The 26,801-nt window shown below is 47.4% G+C and overlaps 1 protein-coding gene across 6 annotated transcripts in view; it reads left to right on the forward strand.

The window, feature by feature from the left end:
- ARHGAP26 (Rho GTPase activating protein 26) overlaps positions 1-26,801 on the forward strand; it is a 2,045,367-nt gene that overhangs the window by 1,515,931 nt on the left and 502,635 nt on the right. For all 6 annotated transcript variants that reach the window (XM_086931644.1, XM_086931645.1, XM_086931643.1 and 3 more), the window contains exon 19: positions 13,325-13,463. In XM_086931644.1, coding sequence (XP_086787770.1) covers positions 13,325-13,463 — 139 coding nt within the window. The remainder of the gene's footprint in view (positions 1-13,324; positions 13,464-26,801) is intronic.

Here is a 26,801-nt window from a genome sequence, read left to right on the forward strand (position 1 = left end):
AAGTTATCTAAGATTCAAAAGAATTCAAAGACCTATCTCACTCAGTCTGCATCACTCACTCAAATATCAACATGTTACTCGGGGAACACTTACCAAAGAAAAAAACAATATTTATGTAAAAATATACATTTTATTTCAATAAGACATATGAATCCATTTACAGTTATAGTTAAAAATACACACAATGTACAATAAAAACACCTAATGTGGAAATGGAAAAAAATGGAAAAGACAATAGTATTTGTCTTAGTCTTGTTAATTCGGACCCTCTGTTTGACAACACTGGGAAGGATTTTCCTTCCTTATACTCAAATTGTTTGCTGACCACTCCGAATTTAACCCTTCGTAAATGCGTTGACGCGTTTCGGAAGCCTTGAATGTTTATGGCCTCCTTCCTCAGGACAATATCTATGATTTTCTCCACAATCAGTGTATCACCTATGCAACTGCATCTTGGTGAATTGTGTCAATTGTTTTTCTCTGGGGTCGTTTTGGAGATTACACGATTTCCCAAACTCCTACTTTTAAAAAAAACGATGGAAAGCCTCAAATACGGTGTCATTCAATTTCTTTGCACCCGTTTTCGATTTTCCTATCGTACTCCTCAAGGTATCTTGTCTGACCTCGATTCTTTCTTGTGTACTTTACACAAATTTCATTTCTGCCTCTTGTTCTGTTTTAGAGGGAAGATCTGTGTATTGTGATAGTCTTGATGCACCCGGGTAGTTGGCGCTCGTAGCTCGTTTGGTTAGCCGGCAGGTATTCCCGGAGTGCTTCGTATGCGTCTGTAAGATCGCCGTTAAAATAGAGTAAGAGCTATAGGATTACAAAAGTTCAACCTGTTCTCATAGTTCCAGCCTCTAACCCAATGCCTCTACCTTATTACAACTGTCCGCTCAGGCTTCATTCTCTTTTTGACTCTGAGTCTCACCATGTACCAGAGCAGTGTATAACACAGGATGATAATTACTTGGATGTTTTACACCATGATTTACAAAATGCTAGTGGGCTTGATACCTCCCCTAAGACTGAGATTAACTACCACCTGGTCCACAAACTGAAGAGAGCGCCTTGTATGTAGTGGGGGTTCAGCGGGCAGCGAGATACTAGAATTGCTCCTGCCCTGAATTGAGTCAAAAGCAAATGTATTGATGGAAATTCTACAACTTAGGCCATCAACATCTGAGCCCTTTCTCCTACTTAAAGATACCCTCACAGATATTCAGATGACCACCTTGTTGAATCTGTGTTCTTGCTCAGCTTTTAGTAATCACGAGGGCAGACAACATAGATCAGTGCCTGGTGGACTGGATTTTCTTACCAAACACCTCACTCCAGAGACCCTTGTTGTACAGGATTCAACATCAATGATTGTCATTTCCAACCAATTTTCCGAGCAGAGCATCCAAAAGGATGGACACCTTTGGCAAACATATGTTTCCGTCTGCCAGCATTGGCACTGAGATCCTCAAATGCAGTCTGTCTCTCTATGCTTATACATACGTGCCTTTGGGACATGAGCAGCAAAATCTTGCCAGCATTCCTCAAGGACCATGGGCCTCCCTGTCCCAGATGGTGCAAGACTAGCAGGAGGGCTTGACCCCTCCCAAACAATTTTCACATCAGTTTTGGAAATTTAGGGGTACTCCATAGATCAGGTGCATAGGAAGATGCCATCTAAGCGAGTGATGCAGCAAACCACCTAGTACTTTACGAGACACTGACGCTGACCTAGCAGGCAATGTGTAGGTCAGCAGAGACTCCAGTGTTCCAACTCCCCTTTTCCCTGCTACAGCAGCGAGCAAACCGCTTTAATTTGCCCTTAGCAGCATGTGTTCAACCAGTGGCAAGCAGGATTCAGCACTTTCTCCCGGGTTGGTGACGCATCACATCCAACAGATGTGTCTTTCAAATTGTTCAAACAGGATATACCCAAACTTTTCCACACTCCATATTGCTCCCACACCGGAAGGAATTTCAGCAAAATATCTGTCCAGCCTGTTTCAGGGGGTAGTCCTGTTGCTAGCTAAGAGCGCTATAGAGAGGTCCCATATTCAGAGAAATACAGGGGTTGTTACTTTCAATATTTCCTATTCTGAAAAAGAGTAGGGGCCTCAGGCCTATCTTGGACCTCCGTGCCCTCATTGCCTTCCTTCGGAAATCCAAATTCTGACATTGGCTCACATCCTATCTTCTCTGAACCCAGGAGACCGGATGGTGTCCTTGGTCTTGCAGGGTGTGTATTTTTATATACTTGTTCCTCATTCCCAGAGTTTTTGCCTGTGGTTCACGGTGAACCAGGAGCATTTTAGGTTTGTCATGCTCCCTTTTAGGATCACCAGCAACCCTCTGTGTTCATTGAAGGGCTGGCTCCATATAAAACCACTGAAGTGAACAGCCTTTCATCTCCATTGAAGGGCTGACTCTATATGAACCTACTGGGGCTAAAAGCTATTCATCTGACCCTGAAGGACTTCTAGTAGTCCATCAACGGGATGCTGGAATAGGTTCTCACGGACAACACCAATGATGTGGTACTGCAACAAGCAAGACAGAGTATGGTCCTATACCAGGAGGTTAAGCACCTCTTGAGATGGTTAAAGTAGTTGCTAGCCACCTGACAGCATCCCTGAATGCCGGAGTGGACAAACTGAGCAGATGTCATCTGGTAGATCACGAGTGGTGTCTACATCCTGAAGTGGTGGAGAAGCATTATGGCTGGAATGGAGCAATCCACTCCTGTTCCCATTTCCACCACTATTTCTTATGCCCCAATTTCTGAAGATCAGCAACAATTGGACTGTAGTCATCCTGGTGGTTCGGATTGGCTCAGGAGAGTGTGGTACCCAGAGCTTTGGTGCATGAATATCTGTCCTCCGATCAGGCTAAGACTACAGGGTGACATCCTGCCCAGCAGCAGGACAGAGTCCTCCACCTTAATATATGCAACTTAGACCTCAATGTGTGGGGAATGAGCAGCAGCTTTAAATGATTTTGATCTGCCAAGTGCGGTGGTAGCCATCATCCTCACTGCCAGATTCTCATCTTGAAATATATCAAGTCTTGGACGCTGTGTTAATTCTGAAATCTGGGTGATTCCCAAGACACGAACCCTTAACAAACAAAGTTGTCAAAAGTGCTTTTGTTTGCTCTGTTCCTAACCCAGCAAGGCCTTGCAGTAGCCACTGTAAAACGTTGCTTTCAGCCCTTTGGCCTCTCTGCATGTACCAGACCAACTGCCCTTGTTAAGATCACCTGTTATGATGACAGTGGAACTCCAGTTTGTGCCTGACATTCTTCATGAATGCACCTTTCAAACCTATGCATTTCTGCTCAATGCATGTGCTGACTTTGAATTTTATTTTCCTAACTGTGGTTACGTCAGCTCGCCTCATATGTGATCTGCAGGCACTGTCAGTGCAACGTCCCTTCACCTTTATTTTTGGCAGGCAAATTGGTTCTTAGAACTTGGGATGGCAGTCATATCAAAATTTGTGATTCCCTTACTTCCAGTCCATCTCTTATAGCGTGCATTGATCCCCCACGCCTCTCGAAAGAGAAGAGGCCTAATCAGTTGGACCTTTGAAAGCTTTTACATTGATTGTACCAAGAATTATTGAGTGGAAGATCAATTTCTTGTGGGGTTCTCTGGAGCAAAGAAAAGGAAGGCTGTGCAGAAGTGAACCTTGTTGCGCTGGATATTCCTCTGCATTAAGATCTGCTGCACACTTGTCAGGATCAGCCCGCAAAAGGTCTGAGGGCCCATTCCACCAGGGCCGCGGTCCCTAACTGTGCTGGTCATAAACGGAGGCAGTTCATGTTCTTGATATCAGTCACGCAACAGCATGGGCATGGTTTAGATGTTCATCGAGCACTAGTGCCTTGACTGCCATGTCTAGCAGAAAAAAAACACTTCCTGCAAGACTTTTTGGTCTAAGTTCACTCCAGAGAGACTCTCCCTTGGTAGTTAGTGCTTTGTCATCTGAATCAAGGTGAGCGATCTGCGATTACAAGTATTCATCAGAAGAACAAGTTACTTCGAGTTGGCAATGTCTTTTCTGGAGGGTACTCTAATTGCAAATTTCTCACTGCCCCCAACCCCCCCCCCCCCCTCACACTTTCTCATTCTGTGGAGTGACTTAAACATCTAATAAGTCCCAAGGTAATACTCAGCACCCTGTGTTGGACTGAAAAATATCTCTAGCTGACTCCTTTTAGCATTGTGCAAGTTAAGTTGGCATTTGTGGCACCATTTTGTATTCAGCCGCCATTTTGTGCCATGATCGAAAAGAAGCTTCTGTCTCATACTGTCTGTCTCAGCAGAAAGCAGCCTTGATTGTTTCCTTTTATTATTCAAGGTTGAGTTTCACTGAACAAACGAATAGATCATTCTTTTTTGCGTACCTTTGCTTGTAGGTAGCCCGCTCCCACATTTCAGAGAGAAGGGCATGGGCTGAGTAACCTTGAAGCTAAGATAGTGTGTACCCTATCTCAGGATGGTGGCTCGTCCTTATGCACCTCATTTGTTCATCAGTGCCCAGGCTGGAAAATTCCAGTCTGGGCGGGTCTTAGGGGTGTTGGAAATTTATATCTGACGTTACCTTGTGAATGTGGGTCAGTCCCTCGGCAGCCATCTTAGGAGGCTGGTCAGTCCGGACTCCGCTCAAGCGCATACTAATACTTTGGTTGGTATTCTCTGCTGTCTGACCGACTCTTCATTTGTTTAGAAGGCTGAGAGATGGTCGCGAGTGACCCGGGTGTCCCTAATCGGGTGACTTCCTTCACCTGTTACCAAAAATTGTTCATGACCTCGTGTTTTAGTGTGCAGAACGGGAAAAGATAGGAATCTGATTCAGCACGCAGGGGGCGCTTACATGTAGCTCAGTGTATTCACTTCTGGGGCCCATAACTGGTGCATGTGAGCAGTACAATGGAAACTTTTTCTGGCTCGAATCTGGCGCTTGGGTAGTATTCTAATTATTACAGATGGTAAGTGACTTGGTAATCTGGTAGAGACTTCTAGCCAAAGATTCTTACCTAAGAATATTCCCCAGGCGATAGACTGGATGTGAAAGTTTTTGAGCAGTACCTCTGCATACCGGTAGGTGATGTACTTTGGCTCTGCGTCGGCGTCCACGCCAGAAATTACATGCTTGTTCCCTATATAGGCGCCACCCCAGCTCACTGACGTCAGTTATTTCCTTTACACACCAGATAGCCAGGTGCTGCTCCTCCATGTGGGCTTTGAGCGTTGCCCCACTGCTTTCTCCCACTGCAAGAAAGCAGAAGAAGGGTATGCCTGGGTGGGGGCTGGCGGGTGGGCGGATCAGGGAGTAGTGGCTAGCCCAATGTTATGGGCGCTGACCTTCTGATAGATACATCTGCCGTGTGGATTCCTCACCTTGTGAATATCCCCCTTGCGCCAGCAACGTTCTGAAAATTCTTCGTAGCACGCCGGCGTGGACGACGTCATAGGAGCACGGCATCGCGCGCGACTCCGTCTGACGTCACCGACTCCATATAAGGCCCATGACGGCGTGATGACGTCAGTTCCCTTTTTTCCGCGTCGTCGACGCTAACGGTTTCTGGGATCTTCTGCGATATTTTTGTATCTTCTCTGTTTAGCTGTTACAGATTCTCTGTTGGAATTCACTTCTTCGCCGAGGATGTCGTCGAGGAAGACCGGTTTCAAACAATGTGGTTCCTGTTCCCGGATGATGTCGATCACCGACCCGCATTCCGACTGTCTGTGGTGTCTTGGTTCGGGTCACGATGTTAAGAACTGTCGTTCCTGTGACAAGATGAACCCCAAAGCCTTGCGAGAGCGGGAGGCGAAGCTTCTGCTTGCAAAGGTGAAGGAAAGAGAAGCCGGAAGGTCTTCGAGGTCGGTGTCCAGGCGCTCGAAGTCGAGACAGCTGCAGCGGTCGAAGTCGAGGTCGGCTTCGAGGGCCAAGGCGAAGTCGAGGTCGAGAGAGAGATCAAGGTCCGGAGCGAGGTCGAGGTCCAGAGGGAGGTCGAGGTCCGGATCCAAGTCGGCCTCGGGCCATGCTTCGAGCTCCTCGAGAAAGAAGCATAAGAGGAGTAAACATCACTCCAGACACCATTCTGGCAAGGAGTCTTCGGATTCGAGGAAGAAGTCTTGTAAACATCACAAGGACTTCGTGTCTCCTTCTCCGGCTTGATCTCACGTTGGTTCTCCAGTTCAGGAGCCGGAACAGGATCTGGAGTCGCACCATTCATCGGTGCATGAAGAAGAGGTTCCTTGAGCACCGACTCCGGTTGTGGAGCCTGAAGAACAAGAGGGCCAGGGTGCGCCTTTGCCGGATCAGCCTCCTTCGGAGCGGCCGTTGGGTTCGTACCCACCCTTTCCAGGTCCAGGTCAGGATCCCTCGCAGTTTTTAAACGCCATGTTTGGAGTTTACTCGAGGGCAATGTATCCCACTGGTGCGCCTGTTGGTCCCATGGGTCCTTTGTCTTTCAATTTGGGTGTGCCCCAGGCTTATGCCCCGGCCCACTTTATGCCGTTTATGCCGACGCCTTGTACTCCTTGGCTCGGTACGGCGCCGCCGAGGTCGTCGACTTCGCTTGCGGCTTCGCCGACTCCGGATCGGCTTCGTGGTGATTCGGATCGTGGTGCTTCCCGTCCTCCGGCTCCTCGCTCGACGTCGGCTCCGGCGCCGTCTGAGTCGTTGCCGGATCCATCGACTTCGGTCCGCATGGAATGCTCGAGGCGCAGGGCTCAACGCCTCTTGGAGGAGAAGGAGTATATGGACTCCGAGGTTGAGGAAGGAGAGTTGCAAGATCAGGGGGATTGTTTTGAGGACCTTCAAAACGCAAGTGGCCTGGAACTTTCTCCTGAGTGGGGTTTGCCATCCGTTTCAGATACTCCATCTAAGGACTTGGCACCCTATCATGTTGTTATTAGGAAGGCTGTAGATTTGCTAGGCTTGACTTTGCCCACAGTTGAATACAAGCCCAACATCCTTACGGAAGTTTTGCATTCGCCTTCTTCAATTGTGGAGCCTACACTTCCTTTTACAGAGGCATTGACTGAACCAATAAAGGAGGTCTGGAAGAGACCTTTGTCTGCTCCTGCGGTTTCGAGGTCCGTGGCAAGGCGTTACAGGGTGGCTCCTGATGACCCTGAATTTCTTTCCTCGCATCCTGCTCCGGAGAGTCTGGTAGTGCAGGCCGCCTGTTCTAGCAGGGCTGCGGGCTCTTTCCCTCAGGTGCCGGCAGACAAGGACTCTAAGAAGTTGGACCAGTCTGCTAAAAAGATTTTCTCCTCGGGTAGCATGGCCTTAAAGTCCACCAATGCTACTTGCCTTTTGGGGAGATACGTTTATGCGTTGATGGACTCTGTTAAACAACTTTCTCCTAAGCTTCCGGAGGACGATAGGAAGAACTTTAACGAGGTGGTTGCTGATACTCAGGCTGCAGCTCGTATGGTTATACAGAGTGGTATGGACACGGTGGACTCTGTTGCTAGGATTATGGGCTCTACTGTTGCAACAAGAAGGAAGGGCCGCATGGCTTAAGTCCTCCGATTTTTCTTCAGATGTTCAGTCTACATTGTTGGACTTGCCATTTGATGGGACAGGCCTCTTTGGCAAGAAGGCTGACGTAGCTCTGGAGAGATTCAAAGACAGCCGGGCTACGGCGAAATCTTTGGGCCTTCAGTCAAGGGGCTCTGCGGCTAGGAAGTTCAGGGGTTTTGGCAGATCCAATTTTCGTCCCTACAACCAAGGACAGCAGCAGCAGCGTCAGAATCCTCTGTATAAAACCTACAGAGGAAAGCAAAGGGGCCGTGGTCGTGGACGCCATGCCTCCTCCTCTTCCTCTAATAATCAACCCCCTCCCTCTGCAGCAAAGCAGCCCTAGATCCGCCATTCTGGATCATGTGGCTCCGGTGGGGGGTCGGCTTACTCATTTTCTACGGGATTGGGAATCGGTTACATCAGATCTTTGGGTTCTCAATCTCGTAGAAAATGGGTATGCTCTTCCTTTCCAGGAATTCCCTCCCAATTACCCTCCTTGCCAGGGTTTTTGTTCGGAGGACCACCTTGTTCGCCTACAGGAAGAAGTCCTGGCTTTGTTCAAAAAGGGTGCGATAGAGGTGGTTCCAGAGCAGGAAAGGGGTCAGGGGTGCTACTCCCAGTATTTCCTGATCCCCAAGAAGGATGGCAGGTTACGTCCAATCCTGGACCTCAGGATTTTGAATCTCTATCTCAAGCAGGAGAAATTCAAAATGCTCACTCTTGCGCAGGTTCTTCAAGCGCTGTTGGAAGAAGACTGGATGGTGTCAATCGACTTGCAGGATGCGTATTTTCACATCCCAATCCTGAAGTCGCACAGGAAGTATCTCCGTTTTACGGTGGTATCGCAACACTACCAGTTTGCGGTCCTTCCGTTTGGTCTTACTACTGCGCCTCGAGTTTTCACCAAGGTGATGGCAGTGGTGGCGGCACATCTCAGGAGGTCGGGGATACCTGTATTCCCGTATCTGGACGACTGGCTGATCAAAGCGGAGTCGCCCGAGAGGGTGCTTCATCACCTGCAAGAGACATCGCAGCTGTTGTTCAAGTTGGGTTTTTCGATAAACGTGCCCAAATCTCACCTGGTGCCCTCCCAGCGCAACCTGTTCATAGGTGCGGTGCTGGACACTACTGTATGTCGTGCATTCCCTCCTCCGCAAAGGATTCGCGACATTCAGGAAATGATTCCTTTAGTTCACAATTGAGCGTTTGTTCCGGTCCTGAAGGTCCTTCGCCTGCTCGGTCTGATGGCTTCTTGCATTCTCCTGGTCAACCATGCACGCTGGCACATGAGGGCACTCCAGTGGTGCCTCCGCAGGCAGTGGTATCAACGCAATGGAGATCTCGGGGAGTCAGTGAAGATCTCCAGAGAAACTGCGGCGGATCTGTCTTGGTGGGGCGTGGAAGGCAATCTGTCACAAGGAAAGCCTTTTCAGCTTCCTCCATCGGTGGCCACGGTGATAACGGATGCATCCACTCTAGGGTGGGGTGCTCATCTGGGGGATCTGGAGGTCAAGGGTCTTTGGTCTCCGGAGGAAAGGTTGCTTCACATCAACCTTCTAGAATTGCGGGCCAAACGTCTGGCGCTCAATGCGTTCCTCCCTTCCCTTCGCGGTCGGTCGGTCCAGGTCCTGACGGACAACACGACCGCGATGTGGTACATCAACAAGCAGGGAGGAGTAGGGTTGTGGTGTCTTTGCAAAGAGGCTCTGCGTCTCTGGTCCTGGGTTCAGGACCACCAGATTTGTCTGATGGCGAATCATCTGGCCGGAGTCCTGAACGTACGTGCGGACATTCTCAGTCGGCAGTTCTCAGCCGACCACGAGTGGAGGCTTCACCCGGAGGTTGTTCGCAACATCTTTCAGATGTGGGGGACTCCTCGGGTGGATCTGTTCGCCACTTGCGAGAATGCTCACTGCCCGTCATTCTGCAGTCTCCAGTATCCGATGCAAGGAGCATTGGGGGACGCGTTTCAGTTGAGCTGGGGAGGTCAGCTCCTTTACGCGTTTCCTCCCATACCCTTGATTCCTCGGGTTCTGAGGACGATTCGCCAAGACCGGGCCCAAGTCATATTGGTCGCCCCGGATTGGCCAAGAAGGGTGTGGTGTACACAGATCTTCTCCACCTCTCCTCTCACCCGCCGCTCCGTCTCCCTCTCAGGGCAGACCTCCTCTCTCAGATGGAGGGGCAGGTCCTACACCCCCACCTCCAGACATTACACCTTCATGCCTGGAGATTGAACGGGGCAATCTGAATTCTTTCTCTCTCCCTCACGAGGTGGTGGATGTCATTCTTTCTGCCAGGCGCGACTCCACCAAGTCCATCTATTCGTATAGGTGGTCTAAGTTTGTATCTTGGTGTAGGGAGAGGGATGTTGACCCGTTAAAGGCTCATTTGTCTGATATCTTGTTGTTTGCTCTTTCTCTGGCACGGCAAGGGTTTGCTGTTGCCACTGTCAAAGGTTACCTTTCGGCCTTATCGGCATTTCCCTGTTTGCCTGATCAGCCCTCTCTTTTTAAATCTCCTGTGGTTTTGAGGTTTTTGAAGGGACTCACTAATAGGTTCCCTCCTTCTCCCTTCATTGTGCCTCATTGGGACTTGAATCTTGTGTTAACCTATCTGATGGGTTCGCCGTTTGAACCCTTACACAAGTGTCCAATGAGGCTTCTTTCTTTTAAAACGGTCTTCTTAGTTGCAATTACCTCGGCAAGGAGGGTAAGTGAGCTTCAGGCTCTTAGTTCCAAGCCCCCGTTTTTGTCCATCCATGCTGAGATAATGGTTCTCAGGACCAGGGCTGCTTTTCTGCCTAAGGTGGTTACTCCCTTCCACCTAGGTCAATCCATTACCCTTCCTACCTTTTATCCTCCCCCACACCCTTCCAAGGAGGAGGAGAGGCTTCATCGCCTGGACCCGAAGAGAGCGGTTAGCTTCTATCTTGATAGGACTAAAGACTATCGAATAGACGATCAGCTCTTCGTGGGTTTTGCTGGCTGCAAGAAGGGCAGAGCGGTGCACAAGCGCACACTTTCCAGATGGATTATCCTGTGCATCAAGATTTGCTAGTCTCTGGCGGGTAAGGACCCTCCTGAGGGTATTAGAGCTCATTCAACTAGAGCGAAGTCTGCTACTTCTGCATTGTCTAGAGGTGTTCCTGTTGAGGACATTTGCAGGGCCGCGACTTGGGCCTCCCTCCACACTTTTGCGAAGCACTACTGCTTGGATGCTGAGGTGAGGAGGGACGGCCACTTCGCACGCTCTGTTCTCCAAGATTTCGTGGTGTAGCAGAGTGGACACCCTCCTCCGGGAGTGGAGACTGCTGTGGGACTCTATTCACAAGGTGAGGAATCCACACGGCAGATGTATCTATCAGAAGAACAAGTTACTTACCTTCGGTAAAGCTTTTTCTGGTAGATACAATATCTGCCTGTGGATTCCTCACTGGCCCACCCGCCTCCCCGTTGTCCACTCTGCTATACCTGGGTTCATGTGCAAATGTAATTATGGTTTTGTATTTCTGATTTTGTATAGTTTTGCACTTTAATTGCTTTTGATTTGCATGTACTGTGTACATTGTGTATATATATGTATAAGTACTCGTTGGTCCGTCCGGGTGCCTCGAAGGCACGGAAAAAAGGGCGGAACTGACGTCATCACGCCGACGTGGGCCTTATATGGAGTCGGTGACGTCAGACGGAGTCGCGCGCGATGCCGTGCTCCTATGACGTCGTCCACGCCAGCGTGCTACGAAGAATTTTCCGAACGTTGCTGGCGCAAGGGGGATATTCACAAGGTGAGGAATCCACAGGCAGATATTGTATCTACCAGAAAAAGCGTTACCGAAGGTAAGTAACTTGTTCATTTGGTCGGCCCCAGGGCCGACAAAACCAGTCATTGTACTCTGTTTTCTTCATGTAGGCTGCTGTGCAGCCTACATGAAGAAAACGGCCTCCCAATAGACGCTGGTAAGGACGGCGTCCTAGCCAATCACAACGCTGCCATTGCAGCTTAGGAGTGACCATCAAGCTCCTCACCACCTGACACAGTACAACCCCCCGCAACGCTTAAGGGCCTGGGACTGTTTGCAGAACTGCACCTTGAGATAATCTCTCCGCTCAGTCATTAGAGAAGTCCCACAAACATAAGAAGTTGCAAAAAGTCCAAGAGGTCTTTGGCTTCGCTGTACTCGTCAGAGTATTCTGCTGAGGCTTGTGAGTGCCAGCACTCCAGGTCTCGCACTTCAGTGCATCCTGAGTCATGGTCCGCTCTGCGCTTCTCTGACTTCTGCAAGACCATATGAAGAAGCCATTCTTTGACCTGGTGAGTGATGGCCTCTGTGCATCTAAACAGATCCTGAAGTGTGGGTCTGAATCAGCTAACTCTAATGCTTGGTCTATCTCTGAAATTTATGCTGCATCAGCGTACTTGGATTCCACTAGATTTTCGAGAGATGTCCAAACTGTGGTCATTAAGACATGACCTGTGATGGTACGCAGCCATTTTGAAAGGAGGCCAAGTCCACCTTGGAATGCATTGTAGGTTCAGACAATGACATTGTTATTCAGAGTAGTCAGGGAAAGATCTGAGGGGGATCATGGCATGTGCATGCGCTTGTAAGTCAGTCTATGATGCCCATTAGATTCCCCATGTTAGACTAATATTCTGATTTGTTACCTTTGCCTCAAATTGTAAAGCGCTCAGATATCCTTCGGGATCAAGTTTGTGCTATATAAAACTTTATAAATAAATAACCCGGAGCGACCCCCCGCCCAGCATGAAGAAATTTGAGGCCATGCATCTCATATTTGGGCAGTTCAGCCTCTCTGGGCCCCACAAGCTGAGGAGGGGCCCCCAGGCTCAGGAGGGGCCCCCACAGGATCCTCATCGGCCGATTTGCTCTCTTCACCAGTCAGACTCATTGGTCTTGCACGCCTCGCTGGTCATACTTAAAACACATGAAACATATAAAATGCGTGTTGCTTATTGATTGTTAAAGAAAGGAAAAACTGTTGTTTTTTTAAATCTCAGCATATTGCGGTGATGCTTTTCAGTAAATCTGGTTATATGTGGCTGTAATTGTGGTACTTCTCTTCAACACATTGTTTTTGTTTGCCTGCTTGGTGTATCTTTTCCTTCTGTTGAAAGACGAGTTGCAATAGTGGTTTATAAGAATGCCTTGTAAAGAAAAAGGTCTGGGTCACGGTAAGTAATGGGGATCCTACGGTTTAGGTGCTGTGGTCAGCTTAAGTGCACCAGGGACCCATTTGAAGCATGATTTAATCCCAATTCTACAGTCAACTCCCATCTGCATCCGATTAGGGTATTTGAGTAAGGCATTAATTCTGCACCCCACAGGTATTTTCTTTTCCTGCCTGTTTTTCGCCAGGCAAAAATTGGCTCAAATCATACAGAGAAATGTGCGAAATCTGGGTTTCTGCAACTTGGAATGGGGAAAAACATACACAGGTAACAAGTTATTCCTCATTCTGGGGTTCAAAATGTCAAAACTAAATGAAGTGCAAAATGTCGCCCGACAAATGCAGTACCCCGTGTTACTGGTTTTTACTAAATGCGCAGCTCACACCTAGATTTGTGTGCGAATCTAAATTGGGTTCCAAGTAATGAAATTTCAAGTCAGCCTTGTACTGTTGTAGACTATCTAGACTAGTTATCAGTCAGTGTCACGCTCCATACCACCACCTAAAAGGAGGCTTAAGTTCAAATGTACCTTTTATCAAGAAGACACCCAGCTTGGAACCATCTAACTTATTGCATCTTTCTTCTCTTACTAGATATTTACCACAGTGCCAGAGGCACCACAAGCAAATTCGCATCTTCATTTATCACGTAAACGAAGTGCCGACTCGAAGCCTCCCTCCTGCAGCGAACGCCCATTGACGCTGTTCCCTACTATGTCCACCTCAGAGAAGCGTAAGTTTCACAAATACTTCACTGGGTACTGTGCCCTAGGTTTCTGTTGAGTTGAATAGGTGATGCGGTCTCCATTCTTCTGATGTGGGAAAGTTATTTTTTGCCTGAGTTTTAGAGCTTCACTTGTCTGACCTGGTTAATGATATGACAGCATGACCACTGTTCATTCAGTTTGCATTAACACTCATCCTCTGAGCCCCGCAGGAACAGGGCAGCTTTCAAATACCCGGATTCTGCTTTGTTCCACATATTGAAAGACACCTCGGCTCTCTAACCTGCTGTTTGCTACCTTGTGTAATTGGCAGGAACGCTGTAGATATCCAGAGCATGTTTGCGCAAGTCACCTCATGACTTATGGGGAGAGGATATGGCCTTAGGGCCAGAGCTGCAGACTTTGGAACCAGCTTCGAGCCTCAGCGTCGACCTAACATCCTGTGTCTCTGGACAAATCCCTGACCCTGTGCCTAAGAAGTTAATGAAATTATCCAATTGTCCCCAAAAATATATATTTTTTAATGTGAGCGTATATCAATGGGACTGAAGGAATAATGGCAAACTTTTTGTCATCTGACAAATGTTACTGGGAGATGTATCTGATCCTGCATTGAGGTAGCCTGTTCTCAAGTGAGATCTCCCCCCCCCCCCCCCCCTCCACCTTTCCCTTAGCCCACTCCACGTTTTGAACCCACCCTACAATTCCAGGGGCTAAATGATCTCCCACCTCTTCGCTGCCCGTGATTGCCCAATGGGAGTTCCTTTCTCACATGTGAACACTTGTTTGCTTACTTGTGTTTCAGAATTAGTCCAAGTAGACAGATTTTAGGACTGGCCATGTTTGTTTTCCCAGTCATTTTATTACAACAAAATGCTACCAGAGCTGGAAATTGTTTTACTGAAAACCCACAGTTTTGGTAGAAAGGGGCAGTCAGGAAAGTGCATTGTGAGCTGGAGTCACGATAAAGTGTCAAGAACATCAGCAAAGTTAATAAAAGTTATTTGTGCATACTACCTCAGAAGAAATTGACGACATTAACAGATGTATTCTAGGCCAAGCCCGCTGAAGGACACACGTGCCATGTTAAGTTTTGATGCACGACGTGAAGGGGCAGCACGAAAGGCAGTGTTTCAAACAGCTTTATATAATAACTTCTTACATTAGCTAGAAACGGCCTTGGGTTTAGGAATAATGTGTGTGCCAGCGCATCTCTTCCACAGCCTTATGGGGAATGTTTTCCTTGTTCCTATGACGACTCGACACACATGGGCCTGGATGGTCACGTGCCACATTCCGAGCCTGCTGCAACTTGTGCTGAAGAGCTATGCACCACTACAGACTGCTGACCTCATTTGAACCTTCCAGCGCACCGTCAGTGCGGGCCTTGGACACCGACCGCTGCACGGCATGGCAGTGGTTAACTAGGAAGAACTGATATCATTGAAAACGGCCCATCTTCGGCTTCCATGCATCCGCCCTAAGCTGCCAGGCTTCGAGGTGGGCAGGCCACACATTTCATAGGAACAGTCAAGCAGGAGCGATCCAGTGGTTTGACTTGGCACCGTGTACAGGAGGAGTCCAGCCACCGAGAGGCCTGTTATGTAAATCACGAAACGGAACGTCAACAGTACGCTTGAAAATTCAAGCAGACTCCATTATTTTGCCCATTTCTGTTGCGATGAAACACATTAGACAACAAATTTGGAAGACATTTCTTAAAATTCACAGTTTCGACACTCAATCTTAGAGCTAGTTAAGTAAGAATGCTCCCTCTGACCATGTTACAACGAGACCATTTATACTTGTGTGTGTGTGTGTGTGTGTGTGTGTGTGTGTGTATATATATATATATATGATATTGGCAAAAGAAAAAACGCTTTTTGAATGGAAACAAGGTCCTAACTATAACTACGCCAGTAGGTTAAAAGAAAATATATATATATATTCGACAGTGGCATAACGCAAAATGATGGGGCCTGAATCTTCCAGATCATACAGATATTCATTGCTCTCGGGGTGAATGGGGCCCCAGAAACGTTGGGGACCCTTGATGGGTGGGGGCCATCCTGCCCTGCAGGAGTTGATAGTGCCTGCATCACATTCCTGGTATGAGTTTGTGTGTGAGCAGGGCCATGGGTGTATGGCGGCAGCTCTTTGAAAAGGAGGCAGGAAGATGAACCAGTTCTGTATCTTCCAAATTTGACACCTTCATTGCTTTGTGGACATGTCACTTATGCAGCAGTAATTAATCTTTGTGCTAGTGAGTTCTGGCGAAGATTCCTCCTACACCTTTTGAATAGTCCCCATGAGTCAGACTGGATGCGGAAACCTTTTTGCAATACCTCTGTGTGTCGGAAGGTGGCGCAATGCGGCTAGCACTGACGCCGATCCGGAAATGACATGCAGGGCCAATAAAGGCACCACTCCAAACTCACTGAGAACAGTTACTTTCTTTCCGCATCTCTAGATGCTGATCTGGAACTTCTCTCATCTGAGACTGCTTTTTGTCAGCTAAATCTCCAAATTGCCCACAGTGTGAAAGGGATGTCCATCCCTAAGACAACAGGTTTTAGGCCTGTAAGGACTGTCCCAAACAGATGCCTGTGACAGATCCCACCATGTATGCCGTGTGCTCCGGCCAGAACTCCAAAACCTGCGGGGACTGCGTATCAATGAACCTGAAGGCCTTCAGGGACCGCAAGGCGAAACATTATGTTGCCAAGTAAAAAGACGCACCACTGAGCTGATCGAAGCAGTGGCATAACACAAAGTGAGACACCCTTGCAGAATGTGAGAAGGGGCCCTAAATTTCCCATTTCTCACAGATATTTATTGGGCTTGGGCTGAATGGGGGGCCCCTTGACAGGCTGGGTGTCACCTGAAGCGTTGCGTCCCCCCTCCAGACATCACAGGGCTCTAAGTCCTGCTCCAAGTTGAAAGCTCTTTGCCAGTCCCCGAAGTCAGTGCAGCCTCTCTCGGGACAGGTATTTGTTGTGTTCCAAATCTTCAGGTAATAAGAAACATAGGAAGTTGAAATGGAGTTCCGCTCCTTTGCACCATTTCCACTTCCCTGATACAGCTTGTGGGAAGCGCCAACGCCCTCTTCCGAAGTTTGCTGGCTTTGGAGCAGATTCTGCAGCTGGTTCTAAAGCAACCCAAGTTTTCAGGGCCTTTAGCCACACCTCGCCAAATCGAATAGTTTTGCTGAACAATTCTCTAGTACTTCGGTTCTTTACCAACGCCTTCTGGTACACCTCCGGGTTCCATGGAGCTGAGTCGTATCACCTGGATTGCTGCTGGCTGGTTCAACCCCCATTGCCAGCTCGACACCATGTGACAATTTTGCTTGTGACTCCAGGCCTCGGCATGTCGACTCCAACTTTCCAGGCCGTAGAGATGACACCGATTGTCCTTTCCGACACTAACTCTGGCCCAAAATCAGCTAATGCCTCAACCGAATCCGACAAAGGTTTTTGCTCTTGCCTTACCACTAGGCAGGCAACACTCCTTAGATTTTCGTTTTGGCACAAACTCTGGCAATCCTGATCAGTGGTGAGTACACTCAGCCCTATGGTGCTGACAATTGAAATGAGTTCTTGCAAGATGCTAAAGGACTAGACACTTCTCCGGAATCTGTCCTTTTCTCCCCTCTTGGTCCAGCGACAGAAGAATCTGCTGCCTATGCTATGGTTATGCACAGGGTGGCGAAGACCTCCTTCAGCTCCCCACTATGGAGGTCAAAACTAATGTACTGACCAAAGTCCTGAAGCCTGGCCAGACTGCTTCTGAGCCTTGCCTCCCATTCAATGAGCCCTTGAGGGATACTGTTTAAGGGGCTCGAGTTAAACATGTACTGGCCCTCGAGTTAACCAGCAAAATACCAGGTGCCATCGCCCTGTTCCAGGTGACCCGACTCTTCTCTCTCAGCACTCCTCTCCAGAGTGTCTTGTGGTGCAAGCTTCCAGTAGCCGGCCCAACCCTAACATTTTCCCTGACAGTGAATTTAAGAGAGTAGAAACTTTTAAAAAACACTTGTTCTCCAATGCTGATTTCCTTCTGCGGTCAATCAATGCCTCTTGTTTACTGGGCAGTTATACTCTCGCCCTTTAGGTCTCAAAGGCACAAGTCCTCCCTGTTCTGAAAGACGTTTGACCTGTTTTCTCACAGGCCATTCTGGATGGTTGTAATTTAACCAAGTTCACAATTTGTTGTGGCTTGGACACCACAGTCTCCGTTGGCTTGCCATAGACACTAGTGTCATATTATTTTTAGACAAGGGAACCCAATAGGATGGGTCAGGGACCTTGGGTATCAGTATGCTATAAACACAATGGTCCCTCTCAAGGACAAAGAGAGAAGGAATAAATATAGAAATACAATTGCATCTATATTATGCTGTCCAGCCGGACAGGAATTCGGCACTAGTGTCGCCATTTGCTGCTATGCGCAGCTACAATCCAATGGGTTATCGGTCGACATCCAGTCCTCCCTAATGGACAAGACGTTCGAAGAAACTCCATACCACCGCCCCCCCCCCCCCCCCCCCCCCCCCCCCCCACCCCGGCAAACGATCACATCGGACAGGTTGGTCCTCTAAACTGTGGCAGCTCAGGGACCAGTTTCCAGGGGTTGAGACTAGCACTAAGCAAGGATCAAAGCAGCACCAACACTACACCACCAGCGGCACTGGGGTGGCCGTGTTCAGCTTGCCAACACAGCATCGGGTCCCCAATGTAAAGCAATGGAGAAAGGCCCAGTCGGGCAAGGGCTGCAGGCTCAGGTCAACCAAGGCCCAGGGTGGACGGGTGCAGGGGTGTCTTTCGGTGTTGGAAATGGCCTAACCAGAGCACGTCGCCGTTGGGGTGGTGGTGGCAGTTTGGGGGGGGATCTCCATGCAGAGGATAACCAGAAAAACAATACTGATAAAGGAGCCCCTCAGTATTGTGCCCATTTTAATTGTCACTGCACAGGAGTGTAAACCTCTGAGTTTATGCATGAAGTAAGGGTCTAATCAAGCCGTTGAACCTTTAAAGTGTAGTCTGAACCCAGCCCAAGCTTTTACAGCATCTGGAAGAGGTACCCACATTTAACATAGTGAATGGCTTTTCCCATGTCTAGCAAAATGGCGAGAACCTCTTCCACATGGTCTTTATTGTCCCACAGCATATAGAAAAGTGTTGGCAGGTGATTCTTCAAGTAGCTCTCTGGAATAAAGCCCACCTGTGAGTGACACATTATAAGTGGAATAACCGTGTGTAACCTCATCACAAGTATCTTGAACAAGTTCCCAATAACCACATCTATAAGGCAAATTAGCCTATAATTCCCACAATCCAGGCAGTGCTTTCCGTCTTCAGGCCGTAATGTCAAGATAGTGTTTTTGGAAAATGGGCCCAATGGTTTCTGCTTCTTTGATGGCTTTAGGAGGTACTAGACCTTACGTTGTAAAATACCCTAGAAGATCCTTCCTCCACAGGGGGCTTGCAAGTAAGCAGGGCTAAAATTGCCTTGTCTTCCTCCGGCTTGATACCCCACTCAGATGTTTCATGCCTCATCACTTAGGCTAGATAATTGTAAGGCCTGCATACATTTTTTTTCACATGACATCACCTCACCTCCTTTAGATTTATAATGGTTTTCATAGAACTATACAAGTCTCCTCCATGTCCTCTGGATGCAATACCTCAGCACCATTGTCATCTTAAATTAAGGATATGGTGAGTTGGGTCTCTGTCTCAGCTGCTACCCCAGCAGCCTGCTGGTATTCTTGACAGGGTTGTCTATATTTTAGTTTAGTTAGTTCCATTTCAGCCGCATTACTATACCAAAGGTTGCAAAATAGTTCCTGACTGACTGATGTATTTATAAAGCGCTTGATTGCTGAGGCGTCTTGGCGCTAACATAGGATTAATACTACTCCAGCTGTTTGATTATTCAAGAGCGCTTAGAAAACAGCCAGGTCTTAACTTGTTTCTAAAAGATGTTCCTGTTGGATTACAGTCTCAGCTGTGCGGGAGGGCATTCCACACCTTTGCAGCTAGATGAGAGCAGCTCTTACCACTCATCTAGCCTTTTTTATTCTAGGCAAGAGTACCAGCCCTGTATTGACGGATCTCAAGCTATGCAGAGGATTGTACCAGGAGAATAGTTTTTGGATGTCAATAGCGCCACCTCCGTATAACGCCTTGTGCACTAGGCAGAGGGCTTTGAATTTTACTCTTCCAGGGATGATAAGCCAGTGGGGCTGTCTGATGCTGGCAGACGTGGGATAGTATTTAGCGAAAGTGAGCAACACATGGGCTGCCGCATTCTGTATAGATTGTAATTTTGTAATTTGACCTTTGTCTATACCCAAGTATAATGCGTTCCCGTAGTCCATAGGAGAGAGTACACAGGCTCCAATTACTGTTTTCCTTAACGTGAAAGGGATAAACTGCAGAATTTTGAGTAGAACTTTCAGGGTTTAAAAACAAGCAGAGGTTACTTGGTTCATTTGATTTTAAAGCTTTAGTTCATTTGATTTCCAAGCTTTAGTTCATTTGATTTCCAAGCTTTAGTTCGCCGTCAAATATAAAGCCTAAATTCTTTGCCTTCATCACTGGACATGGACACCCTCCTGCCTCCACCAATGTTTTCTCCAGATTGAGGGGACCTTCCCAAACTCAATAACCTCAGTCTTCTCCATGTTAAGTGTAAGGAAGTTGGCATTCATCCAAGCCATGACTGCAGTTAGACAACCACAGAACTGAGCCGCTGTAATGTCCACCCTCTGCGAAACCGACACCACTAGCTGCGTGTTGTCGGCATAAGACACCAAATTGAATCCATGCTGTTTATTTAGTTTCGCAAGAGGGATAACATAGATGTTAAAAAGTGTTGGCGACAGAACTGACCCCTGCGGGACTCCACAAGAAGTCACAGGTTTGCAGACCTCAAACCTTCCCAGTGGATCAGTTGTTCCCTGGAAGCCAGAAAGGATGACAGGAGAGCTAGAGCCGTTCCTCTAATACCTGCAGTCTTCAGCAGCTGCACCAACACCGTGTGATTCATGGTGTCGAATGCTGCTGTTAGATCTAGTAGGATGAGGGCGGCTCTGCCCCCCTCATCCACCACTTTGTGAATTTCATCTGTCGCCATATTCAAAGCCGACTCGGGGGAAAGTCTTGCTCTAAAGCCATTTTGGGGTGGATCAAGAAGTAGGCTATCATCCAAATAAAATAGAATCCACTCAGAAGGTGGTAGTGATCCCTAAAGTGATGGGGAGCACACAGTGTTGTTTGAATACCCCTCACACACCAACAGGCCCCTGGTGTCATGCTTCATCATCGGGGCCTTCGCATCCCTCTACGGGGCGTGCTGCGACTCACGGATACGTAGGAGCACTGATAGTGAACTATGTGTTTGTGTGTGTGAGATGAGGTTGTCAGTTATACGTATTAGGGTATATCAACCTCGGAAGTGCATCGACATGTTTCGGAGTACACGGACTCCTTCTTCAGGACGAGGATATGCACAACTATCTTCACCTTACTCACATGGGATTTTGAATGTAAAAATGTATTCTACAAAAAACACTAGGTGAAATGTACCTATAGGTGTTATAGTTTCGATAAGTTCTGTTGCGCCCAATTGGCGATGAAGATATAGAACTTATGGACCAAGGTTATCTGACCTCATGAGCCTTAGCGTGGTATTGGGGGTTCCTTCCTCACTGCTCAATATAGCAACGGTTACTGCATGACCTAGTAGGCTGCCATCCCATCAACGCGGCTCCGACAAACCTCATCTTGCACCCCTTTTAACAATACCAGCCGAGGACGTAATAAATATTTTTCCTACGAGCCAGGTATTTTTTAACCTTCACTTTTTTCACCTCACCACTCACTCTCCCTCTCACATACACAAACACATAGTTCACTATCAGTGCTCCTACGTATCCGTGAGTTGCAGCACGCCGCATCCCGTAGAGGGATGCGAAGGCCCCGATGATGAAGCATGACACCAAGGGGCCTGTTGGTGTGTGAGGGGTATTCAAACAACACTGTGTGCTCCCCATCACTTTAGGGATCACTACCACCTTCTGAGTGGATTCTATTTTGTTTAAACGAACTGTCAGGGGAGATTGAATCCACTTCTTCCTCTCCCTCCCTCCTCTTGTTGAATTTATATCATCCAAATAATTCATAAGTTCTATGTCTGGCCTTATCTAGAATTTTGGATGGTAATGGGAGACAGGATATCGGGCGATAGTTCTTGACCTCAGCTGGATCTAGTGTGGCTTTCTTAATAATCGGTCTGATACAGGCCTTTGTCCATAGATGAGGGTAAACACCGGTGCTAATTACCTCATTTAGAAGAGGGGTAACGTGTGTGCTAATCAGGTCAGATTTAGTGGAGAGCAGTAAGTCATTGACTTTCTCTGCCGCTAGTATGGAGAACTTTAACAGACTACTCTGGGAATAACTATCCTACTGGGGATCGTCGTAGATTTCTGTAAAGACTGCCTAGTAATGTCATATTCATTTAATAGTCAGATTCTTGAATTTTTTTTTTTTTGTTCTCTACACCTTTTGATTTTTGGGTACTGAGTCTCTCATCCTCTGCCCCTAACATGTTGCCTTGCATGCAGTGCATGGAAGTTGTACAGAAACTGTTAAAGTGGCATTGCCCTTTTTATGAATACGTAGATAATAGTTTAAAATGTGCATATCTTCTTTGAGCTTATAATAGTTGGCTTGCATTTTCCACTAAGATGCGGCATAGTGACTTGTCCCAACTACAAATTCAGTTGGACATGGGAGTGATTGGGATGTTGCCTGGAATCATTTCTACATTCTGCAGCTTGTGAAGTTCGCACACCAGCAGAAAGTAGTATAATTGAGAGAAGGTCCTATACATGGGCGACGGGAAGGTATATTCCTGGTCTTGTTTTAACATTCACAAGTCTACTAAGTTACAGTCGGTAGACAGATCTCGTAAGCCCACTCTATCCTGTCTATTGTTAACATCTAGGGAGGCTTTTTAATGTTCAGTGCGGTCCAAAACCAAGTTCCAGTCTCCTCCTTTGAGTACTCTTAATCTAACAAATTTGAGGAAGAACTAAGCTTTTTCTCTGGCATTGGGTAAATATAAGCCTATTGTTAGTCTGTCCCCTAGCCATTAGTTTAGTCAAAGCATATTGTTACAAAGTAGGGAAATCCAGAACAAGTTAGTTCCAAGAAGCTTTATTGAAGTACAAGTTACAGAGGTAGGATGATGTAGCCAGGATAGTAAATAGGCCAGTAAGTATCTATGTAAGTACGCCCCACCAGGAGCAGCCCTCCTAGCTGCTCAGCCTGCAGACACCAACTGATGCACTTCCCCCATTCAACATTCCATGACCTATACAACATTCCACACATACTCAGGCTGAACAGCAAGGGGAAGAAAGAGAACAGAGAAGGAGAGGAACATTCACCATAATACACATCTTCCCACAGGGTCTACCTAAGACTGAAGTATTCTATGGGGGACTGTTTCCCAAACTGAGATAGCCACCCCACTTCACCTTGATCCCACCTACTACAGTGTTATCTAAGTGCATATGGATGCTGCCATTTACTCTATTAAGGTAATTTTTTTATTGTATCCCCTTTTTATAGAGGTAAGTTTGTCTCTTGAATCAATGCAATGCCAGCCCACTTACTGTTCAAAAAGTGTAAAACCTTTTTTTCCTTTACATGTAACTTTACAAGCGATTAACATTAGCATTCATGGTCAAAATACGTAGTTAATGTGGTAGTGAGCTCCTATCCCTTAAACTTCTCATTTTGGGACGGGTGATGTCCGTACAGTGTTGTCCAATCAGGGGGCTGAGTGGACTGCTTATATACGAGGGTTGAAGGGGAAACAAGAGCGGAAGAGGGGCATACCTAATATTGTGTTCCTAAGAGTGAAACAGGGAAGGAACCCTACCAATCTCAAATGGAATCCTAAGTCTGTGGTACCTATCTATACCCTAAACTAAACACCAGGGTTCTCAAACTATGAACTTCAAACTTTGATCTTAAGCCGGAACTATCACCTCGAGCGATCAAGAGAACACCAGGTTTAATACAACCTTAAACATTCTATGGGAGATATAAAACTATGTTAGAAAATAGAAAAGTATCACAGGGGGTGTATGCCTCCCTTGAACCATCTCACACAGCCCCCAATTCAAGATTGTGAAAGGTGGATGCATAGTGCTGGTAATATCATATCAGTACTCAGTCTTGCACCATGTCGTTCAAAGGAAAGGAGACTGATACAAGTCCCTCCCCTGGAGTAGAGGTTCAGTCACTTTTTTCAGACCCTCCCTGTCTATGATGCGTACTCCTTTAGCCGCAATGTGAATCTGCTGCAGAATGTCACTCCTGCCAGGATTCCTGATGCATTGTGCAGCAGTGGTGGCCTCCTGAGGCTCATCCTTATCCACCGTGATCAAGGAAGCCTGCCAGCTCCACGGGCTCAAATAATTCTGTCTTACTATTTACAATAACAATCATAACAGCCAGTTCCAGTAGACCATATTTAATACTCTCGTTTATCAGTGGAGTTATTAGAATTTCTTACATTTGATAGCGGGTTCCTGGGAAAAATCTGCTGCCACTTGAATCGTCATGCGTGTGAAGTTGAAAGGATACCCACCGTCACCTGAAGAATAATGTAAACTTGCTGGTGTTGCAGAATGTAAGCTATTACTGATCCATTTGAAGATTGCCTGTCTCCACATCCAAGTCTGTGAGCGGTTTGGAACACCAACGAGACTCTGAATCAATCGTAAGCAATTGTGGAAAGAAGTTGTTGAGAAAGGAAATAAAAATAGCTTTTTTCAAGCTGTTCTCGATTGTCATATGGGCGACTATTTTCTGATGGATACTTGTAACCGCAGATTCCTCAACTTGTGAATATCCTAAGGCACCTGGCTGGATCTGGAAAATTCAAAGCAGTGTTCTGGCAGATGGCGCCATGTAACTGTGTTAACACGGTTCTGCTCCGGAAGTTATGGCTCGCATATAAAGGCATGTTGATGTCCATTCCTTTCTTTGCACACCTTCATGTGCATATCCGTGGCTCTGCTAATCTTTTTCTTCACTTGTGAAGAGATGTTTCTTCAGAAAAGTTTCCAGAGCTCAAGGGATGTCACCACCTAAGACGACCGAGTTTAAGCCTTGTAAAAACGGTTGCAAATAGATGTCTTTGACAAATCCCCATGAGGCCTGGCTTTGTGTCCTAGACTCGTTGGACATCTCCAAGGACTGCAACGACAGTGCCAGGCGAATCTGAAAGGCTTCTCAGATTGAGAGTCTCCACAAGGCAAAGGACAGGAAGTTGAGAACACGGACCCACTCACAAATTCGTTCCCTGGGCAAATCTTCCTTGAGGTCGAAGTCTTCAGGTAAATCAAAGAGAAAACATAAGAAGTCCAAGTGGGTCTCTGCCCCTTCTGCCCACTCTCTAGAGAATGCACAAAAGCATCATTGTGCCTTTCGGTCTCACTCCCATTCCACCAAGGAGGTGAAGTAGTGTGGCTCACTGGTTAGAGGCGGCAGACCTGAGAGCAGAGGACGGCCCGGGACCAGGGTTCGATTCCCGGCGCGGCAGGTTTCTGGACCAGGGTCAGCGGACTCGATAATTCTCTCGCCTCGGTGCCCACTCTGATCAGCGATCACACTCGGCAACTCTGGGCATTAGCTTGCCTCATCTTCACTAACGGCCCCACCAGACCGCCGGGGATGCCTGGTCTCACCCTGGAGATACCCATTAAGGGACCATCTCTCAGGGAAGCCAGGAAGGGTTTCGCAGCGGTCGAAGCGCCTTGGGACCCTACGGGTAAGTAGTGCGCTATATAAATGCCAATACATACATACATACAATACATACATTCCATCCTTCGGCCTGATACACCCTGAGTTCCAAAGCCCATCTGTGATATTGCTGCAAGTCAAAGCCTTTCGAGAGACTATGCTGTGCACTTTTGTCACACTTCTGGTTCCCTCTAGTGCTCTTCCAGGCCTCAAGGTTTCTCAGGATACCCCAGCTGGGTTACTGCATGTAAGTCAACCCTCTTTGCCATCTGGGCCCCTAGAACGCGCTTTGGGTTCTACATCAGTGTTGGGCTTGGCACCACAACCCACGTCAGCCCCTCGAAATTCGATGCTGGCACCAACGCCACTAGCACAACTAAATGTGTTTCTGGCTACTAGCCAGCTTCAGCTCGGCTGTGCCACATCTGTTTCTTGATATGCCGCAACCTATATTGAACCATTCAGACTCCGGCATTATTCCACTACGGCGCAGACGCTCATACACATTACACCAGCTCAGAGTCAGACATATGAAAATGACAACGGTGTGGATGGGAATTATTTTGCCTCACCTTATGAGTAAGTTACAGAAGGCCATTGCGTTGCACACCTCACCTGACACTGACCTGGTTTTCCCACTGGATAAGTAAGAGATAAAAGCTATTATTTTGAGACGTTTATCAGGAAGACTACTGAGGTCTCTGTTCTTCACCTCTCCACTATGATGGCTTAAAACAAGCATACTCATGCAGGTTCCACAGCCTGGCCAGGCAACAACTGAACCTCTTTTGCCCTTCAATGAGGTTCAAACTGGCAAACTGCCGGGCATTTGAGCTAAACCATGCACCCAGTCAACCGAGAAGTCACCCATTAGCACACACCTGCCCCTGGCGACCCAGAGGTTCTGACCCAGTTTCCTTCCCCAAAGAGTTTGAGGGTGCAGGCATCCACGAGTAGAGATAACACTAGCACTTTACCAGTCACTCCCCTTTATGGGAAGTCAAAACAAGTTTTATACCGTAGGCAAGTGTACGTTCTTTTCAGATAACCTTCCCTTGAGGTCAGTTAATGCGAACTGCTCTCTTTGACATTATCTCAATGCAGTTTGGAAATTGGTAGGTGATGGCTAACCTGCAGGCCCAGAAAACCTGCAGGCTCCCTTAGCCCAAACAATTCAAAATTGTTGAGATGCAGATGCATTTGTCACCCACTCGACCCTGAACACCACAGATTGCCTAGGAAGGGTTATAGGATCTAAAATGGTGCTTCAACAGTAAACCTGTTTGAGGTTTACAGGCTTCTCTGGGGATGTCCAAATGTTTTTATGTACATGTTTTTCCGTGGCTCCTGCTTGATTTTCAAAAAGGCTGTAGAATGATTTAAAGAAAACCTAGTGGAGCACATTATCGTGGTTTTTGAGCTCCAATCGGTCAAACAGCAATTTTGCCCTTTTAGGGAATATGACAAGGGCTTGGTGTATAGACCGTGCCAGCCGCCATCACCTGCATAAAACGT

Source organism: Lissotriton vulgaris, chromosome 7 (assembly GCF_964263255.1).
Source record: "Lissotriton vulgaris chromosome 7, aLisVul1.2, whole genome shotgun sequence".
Classification (NCBI taxonomy): Eukaryota; Metazoa; Chordata; class Amphibia; order Caudata; family Salamandridae; genus Lissotriton; species Lissotriton vulgaris.